Genomic DNA, 25,463 nt, shown 5'->3' on the forward strand with positions numbered 1-25,463 from the left:
TCTTGCCTAACAAAAAGGGAGGTGTAGCCCCATCGAAGAAAACTCTTAAAATTCTGATGTCCCTGTGCTAATTTTGTTGCATGCGATGCTACCCTTGCCACAATTCACTTATTTATTAGTACTCATACTTCACATCTTTTATTTTACCAAAACAACAAAGAATGAACACACACACACATACTGTGTACCTTTAAAGACCTGTAATATGATGGACTTAACATTCAAAACATTTTATGAAGGAAAAAACGATGAAGTTTTATTTGAATGCACCCGTAGTTCTTGGCCTCTCATTGGGAAGCTGCAAGATGTCCTTGAATAAGATCCTGAACACGGGACAGAATAATCTCATTAGAACTGCTGCAATTTTCTGGACCATACGGTGGGTCTATAGTGAGGACCCCAGCCACACACAGAGTCCTTCGCGCATCGCCCTGTTCAGTGATGGGGATATGGTTCTTCTCGAGCCATCTCTTTAGGCCGTTCTTTTTCTTTTCCAGATCCTCAGAGCTGTGTGCCTTGCAGTCTCCAGACGTGAACAAATGCATCAGCTTCTCTCGTACGCTATGGTTCCCTTCATTCACTATTTCAACAGTCTGCACAGCGTGTCCCATAATTCCGGTCACAGACATGCTTCCGTCTTCAAGGAAGTTCACGAGGACAATACTTTGGAAGAAAAGTAAGTTCAGAGCAGATTGCAAAAGAAAAACCTAAAGGCCCATAAAACTGGAAGAAGCAATGGAATGAGAGGCAGCATCAACCCCAGCAGGTCACTAGAATAATAGGAAATGCTCTTCTCTGTTTAAAATTCATCCTCTCACCACCAAATGTTTTCGCTTGTTCAGTAAGCATTCATTGAGGGGCCTAGACATCGGAAATTTTTGTCCAGCCTAAAGCTAATCATTGGGGAATGCAGTTAAAGTGTTATTTAAAGAGCTATGAATGCCTTGAATGTGTATGGAAAAGAAGACAGGGAACACATTTAACTTTTAGAATAAAGAATAACTGGATAACTCCTCTTCAGAGAGGAACAAAGAAAATTACAAAACACAAAATTAATAAAATAGAAAACAAAAGAGTCAATAAGAGGATCATCCAAGCCAAAAGTTGGTTCTTTGAAAAAAATACATAAAATTCACAAAACTTAGCAAGATTAATAACAAGAGAAAGAAGGCACATATAAACAATACTAGGAATAAGGCAGCAAGGATTAACAGTATAAAATATTAAGAACAAATTTATGCCAATAACTTTGAGCTTAAACGAGAAAACTTCCTAGAAAATAATAAATTTCTATTTAAAAAAAAAAGAATGTAAATAGTCTGATAATCTTTAAATAAAAACTGAATAACTAGTTTAAAAACTTGCCAAGGAGGGGGAAAAAAGGCCGATAATTTAACAGCAAGTTCTATAAAATTTTCAAGGATCAGACATTTCTAATTAACCAAATTCTTCTAGAGATTATAAAAAGGGAACTATGCCTCAACTCATTTAATGAAGTTAATATAACCTTGACACCAAAGACAGAGGACAGGGCTAAAAAATAAACCTACAAGCTAATCTTACAAATACAAATGCAAAATCCTAAATAAAATATGATACATATGTATGATGTGAAGATAATTTTCTCTTCTGTGGTACTCTTCCCAAAAACCCAGTCTTTGAGAAAACATCACACAAACCCAAACTGAAAGACATTCTACAAATACCTCACCAGTACTCTCCAAAAGTGGCAAGGTCATGAAAAAAAAAGGAAAGACTGAAAAACGGTCACAGATTGGAGAAGACTAAGGAGACAGGATGACTAAATGTAATGTGGGACCCTAGATTGATTGAATCCTGGAAGAGAAACAGGCCATTAGTGAAAAACTGGCAAAATCCAAATGATTACAGTTTAGTTAATGTAAATATTTAGTTTTGACAAATGTATCATGGATAGGGGAAGTGGGTATATTGGTATTCTGTACTTTCTTTGCAAGTTTTCTGTAAATCTAAAACCATGTGAAAATAAAAAGTGTGTGTATCACCACCTTTCAAGTAGTCTTGCGCAAAATAAATCTGATCCTAATCAGACCTCTAGGTATGAATACCAGTTCATAGGAAATACAGAAAAAAGAAGAACAAGTTAAACTACGCCATGATAATGCAATAAGCTAAATCCAGAAAGTGTTCAATTCTGTAAGACAATTGAAGGAAGACACTCCATTTCTTCAACAAATAAGTGACATGGACAACTAAAAAGAGAAAGTGCAGAGTTACAGATTAAGACAGTAAGACATCGCAACCAAATTGCTAAACCAATATAAAAAGACACTTTTGAGACAATCAGGCAAATCTGAACTCAGACTAGGATTTAGCTAATATTACTTTTGTTAGGTGTTATAATGACATTGTGCTTACATTTATTAAAGAGTCCATTTCTACTAAGAGATATACTTAAGTATTTATGAACAAAATCATATGTCTGCAATTGGCTTTAAAATGTAACGAGGAGTAAGGTTAGTGTTTGTTATACCATTCCCTATATTTGTGTGTGTGAAATTTTCCAGTAAAAATGTAGTAAGAATATAAATGTATATGAATTTGGCTGGTCTGACAAGGTAATCCATAGTTAGAGCCACATTTAGATTCAAAGACAATAAAATTTTTATATGGGAATAATTAACCTTTCGTTATCTGCTTTCTGAGTTTGGACATAACACAAGAGCAGCACAAAGGGGTGTCATGATTTCAAGGAAGCAGAACCCATACTCACTTGGCAGAGACTGGGTCTGTGGTTAAAACCCATCCTTTATACTCCTTCTCACTCGCTGTCACTCTGACTTCTTTGTGAGTGTAATTTTGCCATTCTAAAGGGCCTTTCTTCATCCATTCATTCATAGCGCCAACCGGCTAGATCTAAAACAGCCACCATTCGGGTTAATATATATGTTCCATTCAAGCACATGTCTTACCCCTAATCTCCATCCTAGAGGTAAATAACATCTGTGATTTGCCTCAAGTTCCATATATCAGGAAAATAGTTATTACAGTATTTACTATTCAGTCTGAAAGCTAAGGGACACCGCGTCGCCGCGGAGCGCAGTATGGGGTAACTCATCTGGCATACTTCTATTCCACCCTTAATCCCATTCCAGATCGCCTTCACGTTGGTTTTGAACTCCCGTCTGCAGATGCTCAAACCCTTTCACTCTGCTCTCCTTGGATCAAAGGTCATTCCACACTACTTTTAGCCGAAACTGAAGCCGAAAACTGCTATTCACCCACTCCCTCTTTGGCTCTACGTCTCCGTTGGACCCCGCTAGGGAGAGGCCCCGGATTTGACGATTTCCTTTTACAATTTGTTTGGAGGATTCCTAAACGAGGGGGTAGCAGCTCAGCCTACAGAGCTCGGATATCCGGGCCAGGCCTGCAGCCGCATGGTACTTAGAGCCGTACTCAAACCAAGCGGTACTTAATGGTTAATCCTGACAAACGAGAAAAATACCAGTTAAATCTCCTAGCAGCGCTCACTTCTCAGCAACCACCCTGTGAGGAAGGAGTCTGTAGAATGGAGCCCACCTGGGCCCAGCATGCTTTGCGCTACGTCCTCACTTCCTTCCCCAGAATTCTCTGTTTTGTAGTCCTTGGCCTTAGTCAAACCTGGAGGTGCGCGAGTCGCGGGACTTGGATGTCAGAGGAGGGTTACTGGGTGCGGGCAGGGGATGTAATAATAAGTCCTTGTTCAGTAGGGCCACGATGGACATTTCAAAAAAGAATTTTAAGAGGAAAATGCTCCTGCCAGCTCCTCGTTTAGAAATGGAATTCCACTTTTGCCGTGGATTGAAAGCGCATGAACCCTCTAGGTAAATTCTAAAGCTCTGGAAGTGTGAAGTGAAAGTGCCTTGGAGAAGAGCGACAGAGCCAAGGTATTTCTTGTTTGTTTGGTCTCTGAAAGGTAATTAAGATGCCCGCTCCTTGGAGATGTGCCCTTGGTACCGTCCTGCGGGAGGTGCGGAAGCTGGAAAGAAAAGCACGGGGTTGTGCGGAGTTCCACCCATCTGTTGACTCACTATAAACGCCCCACCCCCAAATGGAAAGGAGCCAAGACTCGCTTCCACAGATTTCTGGTCGTTACTTGGCTCCTGGCATGGTCCAGAATTTTTTCTGGGCTGTGATCCAGAAAAATGGTACAAGGTAGTGAATGTTGAGTTCCCGCAAACGTGAACACGAAGAGAGATTTACAAAAAACTGAATTTTGGGACTATCAAACTACGATGTAGAAAACATCGAAAATTAATCAGCTTTTCCCTTACTATTGTGATTTGAGTTCCACATAATCTTTGAAATACTATATCGTTTCTGTATGTTGTCATCATTTCAAATAATCCTTCTACAACCTTCACTCATTGCATGATTGGCTGATGATATTAATATGGCTTTAGTGAATTAAATTAGATTTTGCCAGTTAAAAGCCCTCTTTAAATCTACAAAGAGCTAATATAAATGCCAGTTGTTACTACAGAGTGAAGGGAAACATTTGACCTCATAAAAATCCAGTCCAAAAGAGCTACAATCATTTTTGATAACTGGTCATTTGCATTTTTTTAAAGATTTTATTGGGGAAGGGGAGCAGGACTTTATTGGGGAACAGTATGTTTTTCCTAGGACCCATCAGCTCCAAGTTGTCTTTTCCATCTTAGTCATGGAGAGACGGCGCACACCACCATCCCATGTGGGAGTCGAACTGGCAACCTTGTAAGTGAGCCATCCAGCTGCCTGGGAGCTCAGCGGCAGCTCATTGTCTTCACTCTAGTTGCCCAGGGTGCAGCTTGCTGGCCCATGTGGGAATCAAACCGGCAACCCTGTTGCTCAGAGCTGGCGCTCTAACCAACTGAGCCATCTGTCCTCCCCTGCATTTTTTAAAAATTGAGGAATATTGGGGAACAGTGTGTTTTTCCAGGATGTCATGTTTTCAATCTAGTTGTGGGGGCGCAGCTCAGCTCCAAGTCAAGTTGTTGTTTTCAATCTAGTTGGGGGCGCAGCTCACTGGACCATGTGGGAATCGAACCGGTGACCTTGGTGGTATGAGTACCGCACTCTAACCACTGAGCGAAACAGTCACCCCATCATTTGCATTATAACCCTTATATCTACACTTAACAATTAAAGACTTTGACCTTTGTTATATATATATACATATATATGTATGTATATGTGTATATATACATATATATGTATGTGTATATATACATATATATGTGTATATATACATATATATGTATGTGTATACATATATATATATATATATATATGAATGTATGTATGTATTTCTACAAGTAGAAGTTAGCCTCAAGCTTAACCAAGTGATGAGACTGGCAATTTCCTTCCCTTCTCTCCCCTCTCCTTTCAGTCTCCTCAAGTCTCACTCCCAGCATCTACTGATGCAAATCACTGACTTCTAACGGACTGAGCCCAACCCATACCCTAACACCAGTTCTCAGAAAGGCACTCTCCTGTAGCTGGTCCTCACTGAATTGAGATAGTGCCACTTCCATTCCTGGCCAACACCTACCCTTCATCCCCCTGGTGCGTCCCTCATACCAGGTGTGCCCCTTCTCTCACATTCCCTACTTTTCTCCCTCTTTCCCCAGTCCATCTCCTTCCTAAGATCTGCCTCCCCCTGAAACCTTCACACACACACACACACACATTTAACTCCTTCTTCTGCCAATACTAAAAGTGCTTATTTTAGATTTTTGAGTACATATAGTTTAATTTTAGTAAGGTCTATTTTTTTTATTAAAGTTTATTGGGGTGACAATTGTTAGTGAAGTTACATAGATTTCAGGTGTACAGTTCTGTAATACATCATCTATATATATCACATTGTGTGCTTACTACCCAGAGTCAGTCCTCTTTCCATCACCATATATTTGATCCCCCTTACCCTCATCTACCAGCCCCCTCCCCAGAAATATTTTTTACAGAAAATTTTCTTAAATGCCCTGAAGAAAATCAGAAGTTTAAAAACTGTCAAAGGTCTTACACTGTTCACTGTTCCTTATCATGGTGCAAAGATAAACCTGGGCTGCCCTGACTAAATTATCAGTGCTGGGTCTTAAAAGTAGGTAAAAAATGCATTGGGGGTAGGGTAGTAATTTACTATATATTTCATGCAAGGTAGGTCAGATAAAAAAAAAAATAATCCTGGTTATTTTGGCCCAAGATTTTTTTAATGTTCTGACTTTTTCATTTATTCAGCAAGTAGAATCCATTAGAAGCATCCATTTATTATGTCCATGTTTATTCTTCAAGCATATAGTATATACCTGTACATGCTATGCTTTCTGTTAAGAACTAGGAATTCAAAAACACTAATTTTAAAAATGTCTGGCTGTTGGCGAGATGATACATGATGTCTCCTTGTGAACATGTAAGCTATCATTCTACCTGGAGGTGGTAGTAAATGAGAAGGGTTGGAGAAAGGGTTCTTAGAAAGTTTTTAAAGAAGTAGCCCTTGAATTTGATGTATAGGCAATGATAACCACTCACAAAAAATTCTGTGTCTATGGGTCAGTGGGCTGGGAGTTTTAGCAACCTTGCTTTCAATTTGGTCAAATCTGTAGTGTCCTGTTAAACTGGTTTTCCTGAAAAGAAAATCCTTGATTTGTACCATTTGCTAATTTCTATAATGTAAATATTCTCACCATGGCTGATTTAAATGTACCAATGATTTAACAACTGGCTCAAAAAAATTATGAACATTTGGGGGCGGCCGGTTAGCTCAGTTGGTTATAGTGCTGTGCTCTTAACAACAGGTTGCTGGTTAGATCCCCACATGGACCAGTGAGCTGCCCCTCCACAACTAGACTGAAGACAACCACTTGACTTGGAGCTGATGGGTCCTGGAAAAACACACTTAAAATAAATAAAAGTTAAAAAAAAAATGAACAATTAACAGTGGGCTCTTTTGAGCCATTTTAAGCTGGTTCCTACACACCACTGAATGTGCTCCTACCAGTTTTATGACTTTGTAAGTCATTTGCCTTCTTAGATTTCAGTTTTCTTATCTATAAGTGAAAATGTGGGATTAGATGACCCAAGATCTTGTCAGCTCTAAATCTTCATGACTAAGATACAGTCAGTTAGTAAGCCCAGTAGAGCCTCTAAGGGCAGGGGCCATGTCTGTATTATTTACTACCATACACCCTACCTCTAGAGCATTGCCTTGTATATACCATGTTTCCCGAAAATAAGACCTAGCCGGACAATCAGCTCTAATGCGTCTTTTGGAGCAAACATGAATATAAGACCCGGTCTTATATTTATTCATTTTTGCTCCAAAAGACGCATTAGAGCTGATTGTCCGGCTAGGTCTTATTTTCAGGGAAACATGGTAGTAGGTGCATACTTTGAATTGAATTTTTATTTCTTAATCGGCTACATAGTACCTAATATGTGCCAGACATTATTCTAAGAACTTTCAAACTGCTCATTTTATGAGTAATAAATAGACCAAAGAGAATGTGAAAAAATTGAGTGATGGAATGATGATTAAATTTATTTGTTAGAAAGGCTCCAGAGAAATTGGATGTGGGGAAAATAGGGAGGTAAACAGCACATACAGCATGAAACTTTAAGTAAAATGTAGTGGTGGTATTGGGGGGATGGGGAAATTCCAGAACCACTTTCCAAATGGAAATCCAGTTTTAGGGAGCCCTGCCCAGAGGGGAGATTTTACAACCTCAGAGAGGGAAGATTAGTTTCCCTAGCAGCACAGTGAAGATAGAATTGTATTCCTAGGATAAAAATGCCTTGAACAGACTTTGTGAACTCTAACACACTAAACAAATGTAATGTGTGAAAGTTTAGAAAACTGCTTCTGTGTCATTGCCTATCAAATATGTTAAATAAAATGGATGTGATTATATCCGTGATTCATTTGTGCAAAGAGACTATGTGTAACCAACGAATGTGGGGATGAGCGAATTTCTAATGAGCGAAATTCTAAACTAAGGGACCTGGTTGTATTTTCTGGAAGCAGGACTGGAATGGGATTGTATTTTAGTAGATGGATACTTAATCGTATTGTACCCTACTTAGACATTCAGTAACCAAGGTTGGCAGCAGAAGGCAAAGAAGAACAAGGTCAGCAAGCAAAAGGCGGGGAGGTATTTTTCAGAGACTGAATCTGGGAGGCAGGGACTTTCCAGAGATGTATCCATATTGCTTCATTAGGTCTCACCCAGACCTGGAGTAGGTATTCAAACTATCCGTCTCTATATTCTGATGCCACGCTCACCATACTGCCTTGTGACCCCTCCCTGGTTTTATAGGTACACTGATAATCAGGAGAAATGGTTAAGACGGAAACATGAGCGCTTTCTAGTCAATAGAAAAGACCAGAAGTCATAATCTAAGGGGCCAACAGGTCATATTGGACTGGCAGATAAGTATAATATTTGCACATTGTTCAATTTCTTTATAATTTGAAAGCCTTTCGATAAGTTGGCTCTCTCTTCCTCACAACTAGTTCCCACCACTTTTATTATTTTACACTTGGCTATTTCATGTTTATATTCCTTGCCTGATCCCTACAGGAAATTGAGTTTGCAACTCTGAAACAGTCCCTAATATAAATAAATAAGTTAGCAGAGTAAATTGTACCTTAATGTCTTGTGAGTTTGACTGGTAAGAACGAGCCTCAATGTGTCTAGTCAACTCTTGGGCCAATTAAAGGCCAGAACCTGTGCTGTGGGTAGCAATGTCACCAAGGAAATGTCAATCACAAGATTTTCTGTTAGATCCTCATACAGTTTTCTCCACCTTGATTTTGTTCCCTTGTCCCCTTTCCAACTGTGCCCCTCTGCTACCATTTTGTAGCTTATTGTCATGTACATATGTGTAACTGCAGGTTAGTTCATTTAACAATTCTTTCCCACAGCCTCCTAATTAATGAGGCTTGAAAGCTAAAACAATCTCAGCTTCCCTTGTAGGTAGAAGTGGCCATATGAATATTTCCGGCCAATGAGATATATATACATGGAAGTTCCTAGGAAGGCTGTCCCTTGCAATATAAAAGGACAAGGCCTCCTAAGAAAGTCTTTTTGCCCCTTAACTGTTCCTCCTCCAGCCTGCCTGATTGGACAGAAAGCCTGGAGGTGAGGCAGCCTCTTTCCACCATGAACAAGCATACATGAGAAGGCTTACATGCCACGCAGAAAAAGAAAAGATAAAAAGAGCAATACTGAACTACCAACCTTCAGATTTCTTTTGTTTGGAACAAATAAACTCCTTTCTGTTTAAGCAACTGTTTTAAATGTTTCCATCCCCAACAAAATGTTTTGCTAACTTGTCTCCTAACCAAGTCCTCAGGAGAGAGACCAGGCTTTATCTTCATATCCTCAGTACCCTGTTCAGTGCCTGCTTATAGTAGGCACTCAGCATATATTTGCTTAACCAATTAATAAATTTGCTATTCATTGGAAGAAACTGGGACAAAACACAAAATCGTAATTCAGGCAGAGGGTTACTTATTTCATAAGTGACCGAGATAAACTAAGAACAGAAAAAGCAAATTAACAGGTCAAATTTTAGATTGGCAAAGCAGGTAACAAAGGAACCTTTGCTTTTTCCAAAGGTAATTTAAATCCTCTTCACTGAAGAACAATGTATTATTATCCTTACTGGTAGTAGTAGTGATAATAAATATGCATCGACTCAATCTTAATTAACACAGGTAAACCATGAGATGGGAACTATTATCATCCCAATTTTATAGCTAAGGAAACTGAGGCACAGGGGCCCGAGGCCACACAGCTTGTGAGTGACAGCGAGGCAGGGTACACATCCAGGCAGCCTCCCTCTGAACCTCTATACAGTACCGTCATTATTAAATAATGGCAAATAACTCAAGCATAGTTGTGCATCTGAAAGTCTATTTTTAATGAATGAGGAACATGTTTTTCAGCCTAAGCATTTCTGAATTTCATTGTGCTCCAGTCAGTTGTTTGGACACCCAAAGCATTACGATAATGGGTTTCACTCACATGTTGTAGCAAAGCAAACTTACCCAGTGACTTGCTTCTAAGGCTGATTGCAAGGAGGATACACAGTCAGACTTAACAGTCTAGAAACTAGTGACTGATTTTATGCCTCAGGCAGGTAAAACAATACCACGCCCCATTGGCTGCTATTTACTTTCAGATTAGTCCACTAGCAATGGCAACAGGATAGGTGCAAGTGGTTTAATTATATTGAAGAGCTGGTCTTAATAGGAATTATGCCTTAGGGAGAGCAGCTAAAGGGAAGTCTATATGGCAACTAAACTCTCCCTCCAACAGCCTAGTCTTGTCTTTTTTTTTCCCCAAATGGATTTATCCTCTTGTCCTCCTCCAGTTATCTTCAAAGGGTGTGTGTGTGTGTGTGTGTGTGTGAAGGGGGGGCGCTGTTTCTTCTCTGTCCTGTGGCAAATCATTAGACGCGTATTTGAGCTTCCGAATGATAACACGTAAAATAAAATATACTGAGCACACAGGGGAAAGTATCTTGTCTGGTATAAAAAGCCAATAAAAATTAATATGTATGAGAGAAAACCATTCAGAGTCTATAGTGTTCAGTACATCATTGTTTTGAAATGTCAGTAAGTCCTTACAGTCTTTTTTTCCAAAGACTTTTTAAAAAGTCTTTACTGATTAAATAACATTTACAGGGCACTGGGATTCCTAGTGGAGCTACTTTCCTATGGTATTTGCGAGTTGTATACGTTATTTAGTGAGATGTTAAAAAACATTTTTTCAGTTTTTGAAAATGTTCTCTAACATGATTGATAAATTCATAACTATATAAGAGAATGTATTTTATCATGTATGTCATTTTCTTTTTCTTTTTCAAGAACGTACATCACTCCATTTGCCAGGCTAAGACATTCCATTTGATACTATAGAGAAGAGGAAAAAGTAATTCCTTTCTTACATGTTACTGGTCAGATTCATAGCAGTTGCCTCTTCTTGGATTTCTTCCACAAATTTCTACCTGTTAATTAACCATGCCGGCTGTAGACACTTCACTCATAATAAACAAAACCACACTTTGTGTCTAAATCACTTTTCTTTAGCTATTTGTTCAAGGGCTATGTGAACCCTAAACTGTAATCGAGCTTCCATGGAGTAGTCTTTGTAGTTTCTTATGTTGTCTAGGTTTTTTGTGGCCCTGGCATAATCTCCTTTCAGATAGTGTAGAATGCCCAGTTCATAGTAAGCATACGGCACTAGATAGTGGTCATATTTTAACAATTTCTCCTTTTGAATGACAGAATTAAAGTACTGTTCAGCTGCTGAATATTTGCCTAAGTGTTTCAGGCATAGACCTTTCATTAAATTTAGCAAACTCATGTCATCTGTGCCATATTCTTTATTTGGATTTTTTCGTAGAAAGTCTTCTCCTTTGTCAATTATTGATAGCCAGCATGAAATAAGGTGTAGTTTTTTGCTCATGACTCGGAAACCACTCCAGGCATAAATGAATTCCAGAATGGGCTGTGCTGTAAACCAGTCTGAAGTAGTACCATAGCGCTGACACTTCTCAGCAATAAACTTTTCTATTGGCACAGAAGTTCCTGAAAATTTGATTTTCAGACTATCCACTTTTAAGAAGAGAGAGTTCATATCCTCACTTACTGATTTTGCAAAACCAGAAGGCAGCAAGGCCAGGAGCATAGCTTTACTGTATGAATAGATTGCCTGGGACCACCTGCTGCTGTGAGAGAGAAGGTTGGCATAATGGTAAGCTGGCTTCCACTCCTGCAGAAAAATGTGGCACCACATGAGTTCCCAGTAACAGAGGTGATGAATCTGCTTCCATTCATTCTGAATAAAAATGCACTCTTCTAATATTAACTGTGCATTTTTAAAATGTCCTTTCAGCATACTAAGACGTGCATGAAAAAATTTAAGTATGACACACCTTGGAAATTTCTGGAGGTAGATTAGGAAGAGATCCTCTGTGGTAGAACTGGAACCCACTTCAACACCAAAAGCCACGTAGATATAGTTGTAATAAAAGAGTAGAGTCAAAATACTTAAGATATTATTTATATGGGATTCAGATGCACTCTCATAAAGCAAAGTCAAGCCTACCTCTCTATCACCATAATATCCAATAATATTGAGTAACTTAAGTGTCTTTGGTGGCACAAGTGATAACATCAAATTGAATACTCCAAGTCCAAATTTTACTCCTCCAACCAGGTGTCTGTAGGTTTTGATTTGGCTGTTAGGTATCTGTGTTAATACTTGTTGGCAGTCATTGTATATTTGGTAACTTAACCCAATGTTGATCCCACTTTTCAGAAAACCAAACATACTGTCATCCTGTATAAATGTTACAGTGGATTTCAAGATCAAACACTCAGCATAGCAGACTTCTGCATGCAGTTCCACTTCTTTGACAGCTCTTATTCCCGGTTTATTCACTAGATGAGAAAAGTTTGTTGCCCTAGCTTTTTTTCGAAAACTGTTACAGGTTTTCAAAGCATCCTTTACAGCAGTCATTCCAATCTGTACATCCTGTGGATCAAAAGTCAAGATGGCCTTGACAATCATAAGGATGCCATAAATCAGAGCATGGTACATGCTGTTTTTCGACCATGGATGAATGAAGTTTATGGCATCTGAGAATCTGTTATTTAGAAATAAATACAATCCAGTTGTGCATTCTTCCAGGGAAGATACTAGATTCATTGTTGTTGCCACAGGGATAATTTCATAGGCATCTTCAAACTTGTCCTCCTTATCATTTTCTTCCTTGCATAGAGTAAATGATGTGAAGTCACCTTCCTTATCATTTTCTCTTTTACATAGAGCATGTGACATATTTGCTTCCCCACTTGAGAGATGGGAGATACCTGCAGTGGAGTAATGTGACTGTAGTGAGGGTGGCTTCTGTTCTCCGGACTGGGGTCACTTTTTCCACAGCCTGAGGTATTGCTGTTATTACGGAGGCAGACAAACTAATCGCTGTGAGGTGGGCATTAGGATAATCTCATCTAGGTCAGACAAAAGGGGGGGAAAGATAATTTTATTTACCTAGAAGATGTATTTCTGAAAAGTTCAAATCATTTGGAATGTACTAAAGAAAACATGCTCTTTTAAAAGACATTGTGAAGTAAATCCTTTGTAAACAAGAGTTCTTCTGTAAGCATCCCTCCAATCTATCATTTTCATAAGATCATGCTTTTGTGTATTTGTGTTATAGAACTGTACTGTGATAGCTGTAAAATGTCTCTAGAAAGGCCCTGAGGGCGAGAATCTGGCTGGAAAGGGGAATGTATTTGCATAGGCCTCTAGTTAAGACTGAGGAAGGAGTGAATTGTCCAGACCAAAAAATAAAGATTATAGGAATGAAAAATCCATTCCATGCTATTCTTAGTAACATCACTCTACCTGCATATATTTTCAAAACTAGGTCTTGATGAAATATTATGGTTAGTTGTATAGGACTTTGGACAGGGAAAGTGCTGTGTAAACTGGAAAGATATCCTAGCATTGCTGAAGTTAGAAAAAAAATCCAAATTAACAGTTATTATCACAGTATGACTATGGTACAGTGGTACCTCCATTTTTTAACGTCTCCATTGACGAACATTTTGGTTTATGAATGCCGTAAACCCGAAAGTAAATGCTTCCGTTTTCGAACATGACTCAGAAGTCAAACATGTCACACGGCTTCAGCTGAGTGAAAGATCCTGAGGCCTAGTTGTCGGCTGTTTTTGAATGTTTCAGAACTCGTGGATTACGTTCGAAAACCGAGGTACCACTGTATATTGGTAGGAAGGTGAGGGGGTGGGAACGATGGAAAACCAATACAAATAGCAAGCTACTTCATTTATTCATAATAACACAATAGGTTCAATTAATCTATTTTAAAAAGTAGAAAGAGTAAACACAACACTAATCATAATTATTAAAATGCTTTACAATTACAAGTATACTTTAAAATGTACTTTAATTCTGTATTTTGACAAGTTAAAAGAAGGAGGGGAAGGTAAAGCAGGGGAGACTAAACAAAGGAAAGGGATTTAGATTTTACACAGAGGGAAGAGAGAAAACAAAGGGAAAATATGTCATATATGAGAAAAAAATGATGAAGAGAAGGATAGCCTCAGCGGTATTATTTTAGTTAAATTGCTTGTTTTTATACCTTAAGGTTTAGTTATGTCTCACAGTATTAGCAATTATAATAACTATCCATTGAAAAGGTAATTTAATTATACATTTATCTAAAGATTCAGTTCTGAGTGAAAAAGCCATCCATGTAGCCCATTAAGAGGGAAATTTTCCATTGAATATTTTTGGACCACGGTTGACTGTGAGGGTAACTGACACCATGGAAAGCGAAACCGCAGATAAGGGGGCACTACTGTACATGCAATTTAATAATTTTAAACATATTGCCAAATTGACCCTCAAATAAATTGTATTATTTCATATTCCCATTAATGGGCATAAGTGCCAATTTCACTGCACTCCTGACAAAAAAAGTATGTTGTTTTAATTTGCATTTTTAGTAAGGATAGTCTTTTTTTTTTTTTTGCTTTTTCAAACCCTTTGTTTTTCCTCTATTTTTTCATTGGGTAAATTCATGCTTTGTTCTTTACTAAAGATTCTAGACTCTTGGATTCTGGGAACTAGATAAATCTGAAAAAAAAAAAGATTTTTTTCTATCAAGAAAACAGATGACATTTAAAAAAAATTACTCTTAGCATCCTTTCATTAAAAAAATGCGGGGAGAAGCCTTTTAATGTAAAAAAGTAAAAAAGATAAATCCATAGACTAAAAGATGGTTCTTTCCAAGAAAGACTTGTTGGCAATAGTTCCTATTTTTCTGGGATTGGAGAAATTGTCATCAAAGTTCAGACTGACAGTCCTTATATCAGGATGTGGGAACCATAGCTCTCACCATTCTGCAATTTTTAGGTCTTAGTCTCCTTTGAAAAACAAGGTGGTTAGACTAATAAAATTCCTTCCATATCTGAATTTCAAGCCATTTCTTTTAAATGTAGTCTAAACTTAATTATCTGTTTGAGAGTTGTAGAGTATGTAGCCATTTGTCATTAGCTTTGAAATGGACTTTTTTGCTTTTTAAATAAAGGTATACGTAATACTATACAAATTAGCTTCGAAGACTAAACTTTGTAGAAAAAGTGACAATTTCCCCATTGCTCATGAACACACATCTCCCCATTCCATGGGTAAATACCTTTGCATATAACCCTTAAGAGGGTTTTGGCATTTGATTCTGTGATTTCTGGGGATTGATTTTTTATAAAGAGAATTTCTTTTTCTGAGTTGTTGCTTCTTATTAAAGTTAGAATGTTTTTCTCTTTGTGGATTGGGTCAACGAAGAAAAGTGACAATTTCCCTTACTGGTCAATGAGTGAAGGGACAAAGATGTCTTAGGAGTGGCCACTTAAGGCTGTTGACTATGTTCCAGAGTCTAGTGGTCCCTAGCTTTGCAGAAACAGAACTTCAATTTTGTCAGTGCACCCAGATTATATCAAATTTTTAGCAACTGACAAAAGGTTTGTCAGACTACTGCTGCTACCACTACTGCTCTTCCTCCTCCTGCCAGCCAACATTTATTGAAAACTCAGTATGTGCTAGACTCTTTGCAATGTTATTTACTTGGCTTTCCTCATCTAATCCTAAAAACAACTCTCTGAGATTGGTACTATTATTAAACCCCATTTTGCAGATGAGGAAGTTGAAGTACCAGGAGATGAAAGACTTAGTTAGCGGTACGCAGGATTAAATTGTGGAGCCGAGCTTCAGACCCATCGATGTCACACTCCATGAGTTTATGCTCTTAATTATTATACCACACCACTTCTCCTAGAAAAAGTTTTATAAACGAAAACCATTTTTATTATAGAATATATTCATATTCATGGAAGATCAGTAACAAGACACTAACGGGAGTCAATGGTCTTGAGCAGTATTTCTCTAAGTACAGGATCAGTTTCTCTCCTTCCAAGACAGTGCTGTATAAACTGCTAAACTCTAAAAGTCTAAGCTAGTGTAGCTCTCTAATTAAGACACCAAGTTGACCACGTCTCTTACATTAATATTCCTTTTTTTTTTTAAAGTTTATTGGGGTGACAATTGTTAGTAAAGTTACATATATTTCAGGTTTACAATTCAATATTCTTTCTTTAGAGAAGGAACAACACAATTGATGGGTTTAAGGCTCGATCGTTTTACAGTGTCACACTTTTTAATATTATCAGGCATTCCTCAGAAAGCCTCACTCTTCCTAGATTGTTTTACACTCCTAAATCAGCCATTTGGTAATATATGTGTTAGCGGGGCACTCTTTCATCCCATTTTTCTTCCTAGTTTCACTCTTTGAAGTTGGCCAAAGCACTGGTGTTAACTGTTGCCCTCCATATTTCAGTACTGATTGTTGTCCAGTACTTGGCTAATGAGAAGTTAATTTCTTTATACAACATGAAAGAATTATAAACATGCCTCTAAGAATTTTTCCTTCCCAGATTTCTTAAGAGCACTCTAGAGGAAACAGAAGATTATAACATTTTGAAAAAAGAAAAGAAAGTTGTAGTTGAACACAGCTGTTTGGATTGACCTACAGTACATACATACATAGCACATACATAAATACATATTAAAAGTCTAGTGTTTGTAACTACAGACTATTTACATTAAAAATCAATATATGTGCAAAAGGTCTAAACGTGTTTTTCTTGTTTTAAGGTTCTCACATCCAAGCTAAAATGGTGACAATGACTTACAAGTGAAACTAAAATGGAGAAGAAACTAAGATAAAAAATGAACTTTTTCTTTCATGCTTCTTTGAAAATACTGATCTAGGAAATGCAGGTAAATTTTGAAAGCTGCTGTAAAAGGATTAAGAATTATCCCCACCCCTTCCTAAACTAATAGTATTATCAATGTTTAACAACAGTAACATATTAAGAATTACTCAACATTTCATGTTAGGAAATATTAGAATATTTGTTGAAGTAAATAGCTTTCACGTTCAAATTGAATCTGGGAATGTGATATTAATTTGAAACAGAGTCCTAGAGGCAAAAATTTATGTAGGTAAAACTGATTTCAAAAGCATCAGCAGGAATAAAAGTACTCTGTACAATTAAAATCTCCCTGGTTTGGATTGACATTTAGTGAAAAGACTTGTTTACGTGTTCTTAGAGAGTGCTCAGTAAAATAGTGTACAGGAATAGTACAGAGTACTATTATTTTTTCATGGCAACTATGTTAACAAAGCCCAGCCTAGAATCGGCCCTCTTTTAATAGAGATAAATACTACGTAATTAGCTTATTAAAGTACCTGTCTCCTAGAGAGGCATGCAAACCAGTCAGGGTTTTTATCCCTTTTCCTTTAATGTGCTTGAAAGTGTTTGTTTTAAGGTGGAAAATTGCTTCTTTATGTATTGTTTGCACTATTATTTGCTTTGCTTAGAAATTACCTTTTGTACAACAGACCTTGTATTCAGAGCCAAAAAATATTTATTGTGGCCTATTAGGAGCTATGCAGTATAATAAGTACTATCTTTCAATAAGTTATCTATGCCTTGTCCAACAGCAACTTTTATAAATTCTTAAGAGAAGAAAGTCAAATTAGCGAGGATTTATAGAATTGATACTGTATTCTATCTTTCAGGGAGTATGTAAAAAGATCTTTATCGTTTAATCCTTTTGAGAAGAACCCTGTTAAGTAGATAATAACAAATCAATATGACTAAGGGAGAACAAAATGGAAAACAAAAAACAAAAAAGAGAAAAACAAACAAAAGAACAAAATAAGGAACAAAAAATAACAAAAGACTAATGGACGACAAATATAATATACTCTATAGAACTTGTATTTTCTTACTAGAGATCCTTGAGACAGACTAAGTCCATAATTTGACAAATATTTAAAAACGTGTATAAATTCATAGCATTACCTGGAGAGAGTTCCATACTGTAGTCACCTGAATAAAGGCTTACTCAACTATGCCCTCTTTCTCCTATACTCTGTATCCCACACCTACACACACCAAATGAAGCTACAGCAGGTGAAAAAAAACACACAAATACCTAAGGATTTTCTCATTTATGTGAAACATTTCCAACTCGTGTATCCCAAGTATTTATGGCATAACGTCTTTTTGGTGGACGGTAAAACAAAAGTTATACGTGTATTTGTAGAGATGGTGTATGGCAGATGCAATGTGCAAAATCAAAACTGGATTTTAAGTGATTCTAACCTAAAGAAAAGGTTTTCATGTGTTTGATTTATGGAGTGGCTAAGCTGCAAGCGGCTGCTACTCAAAGATGACTTCAGTCCCAGTCCTCAGGATCTGAGTACTTACTGGCTGAGATGTTACTACAGTACAAAGCAAAAAGCACTAGAAGGGAAGCAGAAATAAACTGCTTACGCTTCAAATGCAAATAATTTCAGAATTGCCACTACCCAAAACGCTTTAAGGACTTAGGGTTTTGTCACAATTTCAATATGACAGGGGCAAAAAAACAACAACAAACAACTCTATTCCTTTGTCCCCCTGACTCCAAGAATTCGGAAGGTATTGGTGAAAATCAGTGGCTGGTTCTGAAGGGGTTGGAGGGTCGGTGCCGGGCGGGCGGTCCCTCGGGGCTTCACCTCTTTAGCGGCGTATAGTGCAGAGACCACTGCTCAGAATGGCGGTGTTCAAGGAGTTCTCACCCTAGCCAAACTTCCAATTACCTCTAATGAGCCCCAAAGATCACTAAGTAGGAGTCCAGGCCAGGTCCCCCAGCAGAACGGCGGCGACGGCTGCAACATCAGCGGTTAGATTTCACACTTTCATAAGGCTGGTCTAATGCACCTGTAGTAAGATTACTAGTAGAGCTGAGGGTCCCTAGATTGGGGGAATTAAAGGGAGAAGGGAGAAGGGAAGAAAAATGAGGAGGGTACAGGAAAAGGAGAAGGGAGGGGACGGGACACCGCGGGTAAGGCAAAGGGTTTACTGGAGGGATTCTGGAGTTGCCATGGAAACGTATCCCTCCGCCAGTGCTCGGTGTTTTAGGTTCTTCAGTTCCATCCGCGTTGCTGCTCGGCTGTTTCCGCCCAGCTCCTTTGTGCCGCGCAGAGCGTCGAGGTGGCGCATGCGCAAAGAACCCCAGCCACCGCGTATATAAGCACGAACCCAGGCTCTTCCTTGTAGTGCCGCCGGACCGTTGGCGAGTGACATTGTGTGGAGGCTTTTGTGTTACTCGTTCTGGGCGGTGCGAGCTAAAAGCAGAGCTCGCGGGACAGTCCAGTCATCATGTCGCGTTACGGGCGGTACGGAGGAGGTAAGAGACTGGGGACCAGGGAGGGATGTTGCTGTGGGGGTAGCGAGTATTGCGAGGCCGTGGGGTTGGCGCGGCGGTTGGGAGACGGTTATTCCGCGTGCGTAATGGCGGCTTCCGCGCACACCATACGAAGCCGGAGGCAGCGGGGGCGGGGTATTGAAGGAAGATGGGATGGCGGTTGTAGGTCTGTGCCAAGTTCCATGTTAATTCTTGGGTATTTTCGTTTCCCGCCCCAGCTCAAGCCAGGCCCACAATCACTATTTTCCTGTTGCCCTTCTTGGAGCCGCCCGCCTGCCCCCCACACCCCCCCGCCCTCGGCTGCCATTTTGCGCACATTGACGAGCATGGTGGCGCATTTCCTTGGCGCTTTCCCGCCACTTTAGCGGACAGATCTGGTCGCAGCCATAAAATCAAGGGTGAATTTGAGAGTGAACAAAATTGTGACAGCTTCGAGCTGCGCATTCTCGTCATATAGTCGGTCGAATTGCGGAGTGGGTATGGAGACATAATCTTCCCGTCTGGCGGCTGGTTTCTTTTCTCTTTTAGCTCTTTCGAGCGCGGTTAATGGCTCTGGGGCGGGGAGCTGGACCCTTGGGCGAGCCTGCGCCTGGGGCGGTTGCCGTGGAGGACGAGAGCCGGCGCAGCCCTGCTCTCCCCGTCAGGCCCCTAGCGGGGCCCGCCCGCCGCCGACGCCGCTGCCGCCGCCGGCCCGCGCGCTCGCAGCGCGCCCGGGGCTGCCGGGACTCGGGGGCGGGGCCGGGGCGGAGCCCGCTTCACGCCTCGGAATATCCTACCACGCATCTGTACCTGTGGTTTGGAGGTTTCCCCCGTTATTAGAATGTTAAGAATTTTGCCATATATCTAGATTTTAAGAAACTCGTTGCTTTTAAGACTAAATTCCATCTTTGATAGAGCACTAAACATGCTTTGCACAATCTTAAGGATGGCCTGTTTTAACGCAAAGAATTCATTCATACTTAGATTAAATTTTGCATAACATGCATTCTTCTATTTGCATTTTTAAACAGAAACCAAGGTGTATGTTGGTAACCTGGGAACTGGTGCTGGCAAAGGAGAGTTAGAAAGGGCTTTCAGTTATTACGGTCCCTTAAGAACTGTGTGGATCGCAAGAAATCCTCCAGGATTTGCCTTTGTGGAATTTGAAGACCCTAGAGATGCAGAAGATGCAGTGCGAGGCCTGGATGGCAAGTAAGTAAGATGTTGGTTATGAAACTTATGTTCATTAGAATATTCCTGTGGGCTGGGTAGTGAGCTTGGATGCTAAACTTGGATTCTCTAGTCTTTCTGGAGATTGTAAATAGCTGATCATAATTTATTAACTTAAGAAAGAGAGCAAAGGTGGAGTTGGAAGGGCTTAGAAAGATAGCTGGAGCTTGTAAAGGCAGAGAGTGGTTGGAAAGCTCTAAATCTAGATGTCACAAGTATTTTTTTTAGCATTAGAATTTTATCATTTTTCTTTTATAGGGTGATTTGTGGTTCCCGAGTGAGGGTTGAACTATCAACAGGCATGCCTCGGAGATCTCGTTTTGATAGACCACCTGCCCGACGTCCCTTTGATCCCAATGATAGATGTTATGAGTGTGGTGAAAAGGGGCATTATGCTTATGATTGTCATCGCTATAGCCGGCGAAGAAGAAGCAGGTATTTATTTTAATGAAGGAATGGTTGGTATACTTGTTAATCAAGTAATTCTTTTATTGGCAAGGCAGAAACTAGTATTTTTATATAAACTTGAATGTTAATTGTACAGGTGTATTTTACAATTTTTGTTTAATTAAACAAATGTTAATATATTAATAATCAACCTGGTCAAAACCTTTCAGGTTTCTTCGTTTGAGTCAGTCGCCTTGATTCAGAATGTCACGAGCCTTATGATATCATGCTGAGGCGCCTTGCAAATCCGACAATTAAGATCCTCCTAGACCTTGAGGTGATCAGCATAAGAGGCCAGATCCCCTCGAGTCATCTACACCTAGCTTCACCTTATTCTTTAAAGGGCAGAAAATTTGAGTCGGTGATCGCCGTAACAGTAAATTTGGCTTACAATTGGGGCCCCCTCCGGTTTAGAAAGAGGAACACCAGATTGACCACATTCCCAACTAGAAAAATCTTCTTGCGTCAATCAAGCCTCACCTGGCTCATTTGGCTGTCAGTTTGATCGTCGTTAGATTGAAGAAAACATCTAGATGCAGCGATCGGCTATAGATACTTCTAGATCGTCTAGATCTGCTAGACCATGGGCCAAAGAGGGTCGACCTGCAAACTTGCAAGGTTTATTTTAAATACACATTACAGTGTTTTATATTATGTAATTCTAAAATGTAATTTAGCTTTTAACAAATCTTTTTTTAGGTAGTAAAAAAAAAAAAAAAACGACAATAGGCCCAGAGTTTATTTCCAAATGAGACACTAAATTTAAATAGTTTTGAGATTTGGTTTCAGCAGAGGCACACAAACTATAAAACTGAGTTGCCATCTAACATTTTGTTTTTCTCTAACTTGAAAAATAGGTCACGGTCTAGATCACATTCGCGATCCAGAGGTAGGCGATACTCTCGCTCACGAAGCAGAAGCAGGGGAAGGAGGTGAGAGTTTTAATTCAAGTTTTAACAAGCAGTAAAAAACTTTTAATTGGAGATGAACTTAAACTTTGATAATCATTTTTAGGTCAAGATCAGCATCTCCTCGACGATCAAGATCTGTGTCTCTTCGTAGATCACGTTCAGCTTCACTCAGACGATCTAGGTCTGGATCTATAAAAGGATCGAGGTATTTCCAGTATGTAACACTTTTTTTCCCCCCTTGTTTGCATTTGGGTTGTCACGTCTTAATGACAGCAGTAGAGTGTCCTAAGGGCACAATTGAAATATTTCAGAAAATATTTTGAGATACAAACATTAAATGGATATTACCCTAGCTGTACAGATAGAAAAGCCCAACTAAAGATTTTAAGAGTTGTTAGGTCGTAATAGAGGAGGGTCCAAAGCACAAATCCTCAGATCATTTCAGGCCTCTGAGTAGACATGTTGCTGAAAAGTTCTAAGTCAGATTTTACCTATTGTATAGGTAAGTGATATTAACTCTAAAAGATGATAGTTGCCTGATCCTTGATAAGAAGGCCCCTTAGAAACAGGAAGAGATTTAGAATTAGAAACAAGTTGAGATATAGTTAATTTGATTGCAGGACCCCAAGATGTGTATGCCACCTAATTTGGCTTGTGACAAACTGATGGTCTTTGAACTATGATAGCTTATTGATCTAAGCTATAAAGCTTTACCCAGTTGTGACTGCTTATCACCTGAATAAATCTCAGTTCAGGGGTACTTTGTAAGGCTGATTTGATTCTTTTAAGCTAAAATTAAATCATGTCAGTCTTAAGTAAAAAAAAAAAACCTATTTTTTTCTCTGGGATACTATACACTTGAAGAACATTGTATCTCTGTATAGTAACTGACAGTTAACCCAGCTCATTGAATATGCTAGAACCACATAATTGAAATGATGGTTCCTTATTTGACATCAGAGCTTGTTGAGAGAATGATAATTTGTCCAGTCTTAGACTGATATAAGGCAAGTGTTGCATCTTGCTCAGTTTTAGCCCTTCTATTCCTAGCCTATCAAATTATGTGCTCAGGAGGTGTTTAAAGAAATTACTTGTATGGACTAATGGGTATAATTTTTTTTTTCTTAAGATCCCGGTCCAGGTCAAGATCAAGATCCAGGTCTATTTCACGACCAAGAAGCAGGTAAGGGTAAAAATCTGATTAATGCTCTTGTAGTTATATGGCACCAATATCCAAAGAGTTCAAAGTGTTTTGAATTGTTGACGTTTCAAGTGTTAACTCTTAAGTCTAGGTGTTAAGTGGGAACACAATACTTTATTAATAAACCAAACATTAGAACTTAATTTGTACATGGCCTATTCTGGCTGACTTTTGGACAAGGAATATAAAGCTATAGTGAGAAAGAAATTTGTAATTTTGGTGTTAAATTAAGAGGCCCTTGTTAGAACTGATAGGTGCATGGAGAAGTATTCTGAGAATAGCTATGCATATAAAGCAAAGTGTAAAAGATTAATCATGATAAAGCAGTTCATTCATTTTATGAAGAACAGTTGTTGCAAGACTGGCTCTTGTTAGCAAAAACTGATAAGCTCTTTCTCGTTTTAACTGCAGCCTAACATTTTTTAAGCTCAGGACAATTTGGGGGTTTTCATGATGCTGTGATTATAAGAAAGGGGTTGGTTAGTACTTTTCTTAATAGAATTTCTCATGTTTTGACAGCCGATCAAAGTCCAGATCTCCATCTCCAAAAAGAAGGTAAGCTAAATAATTTGTTGCCGTGTTTTAACTGTCAAGTGTGGCCTCTGTAGAAGTTGTTTGCTTACTGCCTACTTTGCAGGCTTTGAGCTCTTTGGAGAATTGGTGCTATATATATATGCATTAAAATGCTAGATACTAAGTTTCTTAGATGATTGCTTTTCCTGCTTCAGTGTCAGCTTATACTTTAGTTGGAAACCGTCCTAAGATAGGATGATTATTAAGATGTGGTTAGTCCTGTTAACCTTTAATTGTATAATTTCATGTTAAGAAACATGCTTTTTTCCCCCCACATAGTGACAATAGGTAAAAATAGGTTGAAATCTTGTAGCTAAACCATTATCTGTCTAGTTGCTACTTAACGAGCTCCCACAATTCAAAGTTGTCCTTTTTAACTTAACCTTGTAATTTTAGCAAGGAGCCTATTACTGTTAAGCCTAATCTTAAGCAAGGACAAATGATTTGTATATAAATCTTCGTGGTGGTCTTTAGATCTCTGCTATCGAAACACATGGTACCTTTAGCTACCTTTTAATTTATTGAAACTGGGTGTTGTACATGAGAAGAATAAGTTTCAGTAGACACTAACGGGTTCCAAACCTAATGTTTTTCTTTTTAGTCGGTCCCCATCAGGAAGTCCGCGAAGAAGTGCAAGTCCTGAAAGAGTGGACTGAAGTTCTCAAGTTCACCTTTTAGGGAAAAGTTATTTTGTTTACATTATTATAAGGGATTTGTGATGTCTGTAAAATGTAACCTAGGAAGGGTATTTCAACCATCTAATCAAAAGGATCTGGACTATTACTCTGTAAATTCACAGCAGTAAGATAATATAAATTTTGTTGAATGTATTAACATCCTTTGGTCTGAAAATGTGGGTTTTTATTTGGCACATTTAAATAAAATGTTTCTAACTAGATTTTTGATCTGTTTTCAATATTAATACTCAATTTGGTAAACTTCAGGAGTCAACCTTGGTATCAGTCATGTTCATACAGACCTACATTTCAAAGTTTAATGGTGTTAAGTTGTGAACATCATTAACTGTAGTATACATACACTTGGAAAATTCCTTTTTACCCTTAGAGCTTTGGGTAAGATAACTCAAGGCCCCCTTAATAGCATGACTACATCATGACAAGTCCCTGAATTAATTGGAGTTGGTGTTACATATTATCAGGCTAATGATCTCAATCTGTCGGGCTAGAGGAACCACTGATTAGCCTATAAAAGCATGACAAGAACTAAGCCAAGAGTTTGCTTTAAGGTAAATGGTATAAGAAGTAATTGGACTTGATGCTGGAGGAACTGAATTATTTTCTGGAAGCTGTTTTAAGAATAGTGGCAGGTTGTCAGGCCATTAGATGGGATGGTGTCAAATCAGAAAACTTTTAGGAAGTTCTCAATGTTACTTAGTTTTCAGCATTAGCTAATTTTATACCAACATTTTTGCATGTTTGAGAAACTGTCTGAATTGGGGACAAAACATCTTCATGTAAACCAGCTTTGCAAAATTGTCCAGCCCTGATACTCTCCTTTATCCCTTCAAATGGATTGCCTTATTCTGAGCAGAGATGTGTTAATTCCCAAGCTAGATTTTTCAGTTCCCAACCACCAACATACTTTTATTTTGCCAGGCTGGTGCAAAGTAATTAAAGATGTCAATCAGAAATGTTAATGAGACTAAAGCAGGTTTGTAAATTTCACCTATATTTAGCAATACTTTATGTAGTAGTTTTTTGTTACATCTGCTAGACCTTAACGATATTATAGCCAGTAGATTCTTTA

At 38.7% G+C, this 25,463-nt stretch overlaps 3 protein-coding genes across 6 annotated transcripts; 1 reads left to right on the forward strand and 2 right to left on the reverse strand.

Annotated features, from left to right (window-relative positions):
* Positions 1–217: 217 nt before the first annotated feature.
* On the reverse strand, positions 218–3,598 carry GEMIN6 (gem nuclear organelle associated protein 6). Its single transcript, XM_033125479.1, has 3 exons — positions 3,485–3,598; positions 2,753–2,895; positions 218–663 (listed from the first exon to the last, which is right to left on the reverse strand). Exons 2-3 carry the CDS (start codon positions 2,875–2,877, stop codon positions 288–290), a joined length of 501 nt encoding a protein of 166 aa, XP_032981370.1. The 5' UTR covers positions 2,878–2,895; positions 3,485–3,598; the 3' UTR covers positions 218–287.
* A 7,483-nt stretch (positions 3,599–11,081) lies between these two features.
* On the reverse strand, positions 11,082–19,029 carry LOC117032902 (tetratricopeptide repeat protein 39B-like). The gene is made up of 2 exons (XM_033124619.1): positions 18,748–19,029; positions 11,082–13,024 (listed from the first exon to the last, which is right to left on the reverse strand). The coding sequence occupies exon 2, from the start codon at positions 12,849–12,851 to the stop codon at positions 11,082–11,084; it is 1,770 nt and encodes a 589-aa protein (XP_032980510.1). The 5' UTR covers positions 12,852–13,024; positions 18,748–19,029.
* A 134-nt stretch (positions 19,030–19,163) lies between these two features.
* On the forward strand, positions 19,164–24,594 carry SRSF7 (serine and arginine rich splicing factor 7). Of its 4 annotated transcripts, none has more exons than XM_033124621.1 (8): positions 19,164–19,337; positions 20,366–20,546; positions 20,823–20,999; positions 21,869–21,943; positions 22,026–22,127; positions 23,052–23,105; positions 23,643–23,678; positions 24,298–24,594. In XM_033124621.1, exons 1-8 carry the CDS (start codon positions 19,310–19,312, stop codon positions 24,350–24,352), a joined length of 708 nt encoding a protein of 235 aa, XP_032980512.1. In that variant the 5' UTR covers positions 19,164–19,309; the 3' UTR covers positions 24,353–24,594. The 4 variants fall into 4 exon arrangements, with proteins under 4 accessions (XP_032980512.1, XP_032980513.1, XP_032980514.1 ...); XM_033124620.1 differs by having other exon boundaries at positions 19,165–19,337; positions 22,026–22,136; XM_033124622.1 differs by lacking the exon at positions 23,643–23,678 and having other exon boundaries at positions 22,026–22,136.
* The last annotated feature ends 869 nt before the right edge of the window (positions 24,595–25,463 follow it).

This window comes from Rhinolophus ferrumequinum, chromosome 13 (genome assembly GCF_004115265.2).
Source record: "Rhinolophus ferrumequinum isolate MPI-CBG mRhiFer1 chromosome 13, mRhiFer1_v1.p, whole genome shotgun sequence".
Lineage (NCBI taxonomy): Eukaryota > Metazoa > Chordata > Mammalia > Chiroptera > Rhinolophidae > Rhinolophus > Rhinolophus ferrumequinum.

Excerpts from the sequence above, each read along its gene's own strand:
- GEMIN6 (XM_033125479.1), bottom strand. The coding sequence starts at position 2,877 with ATGAATGAATGGATGAAGAAAGGCCCTTTAGAATGGCAAAATTACACT. Across the intron at positions 664-2,752 it reads ACAGACCCAGTCTCTGCCAA|TATTGTCCTCGTGAACTTCC; the intron begins GTGAGTATGGGT and ends TTTCTTCCAAAG.
- LOC117032902 (XM_033124619.1), bottom strand. The coding sequence starts at position 12,851 with ATGTCACATGCTCTATGTAAAAGAGAAAATGATAAGGAAGGTGACTTC.
- SRSF7 (XM_033124620.1), top strand. The coding sequence starts at position 19,310 with ATGTCGCGTTACGGGCGGTACGGAGGAG. Across the intron at positions 21,000-21,868 it reads AGCCGGCGAAGAAGAAGCAG|GTCACGGTCTAGATCACATT; the intron begins GTATTTATTTTA and ends CTTGAAAAATAG. Across the intron at positions 21,944-22,025 it reads AGCAGAAGCAGGGGAAGGAG|GTCAAGATCAGCATCTCCTC; the intron begins GTGAGAGTTTTA and ends AATCATTTTTAG.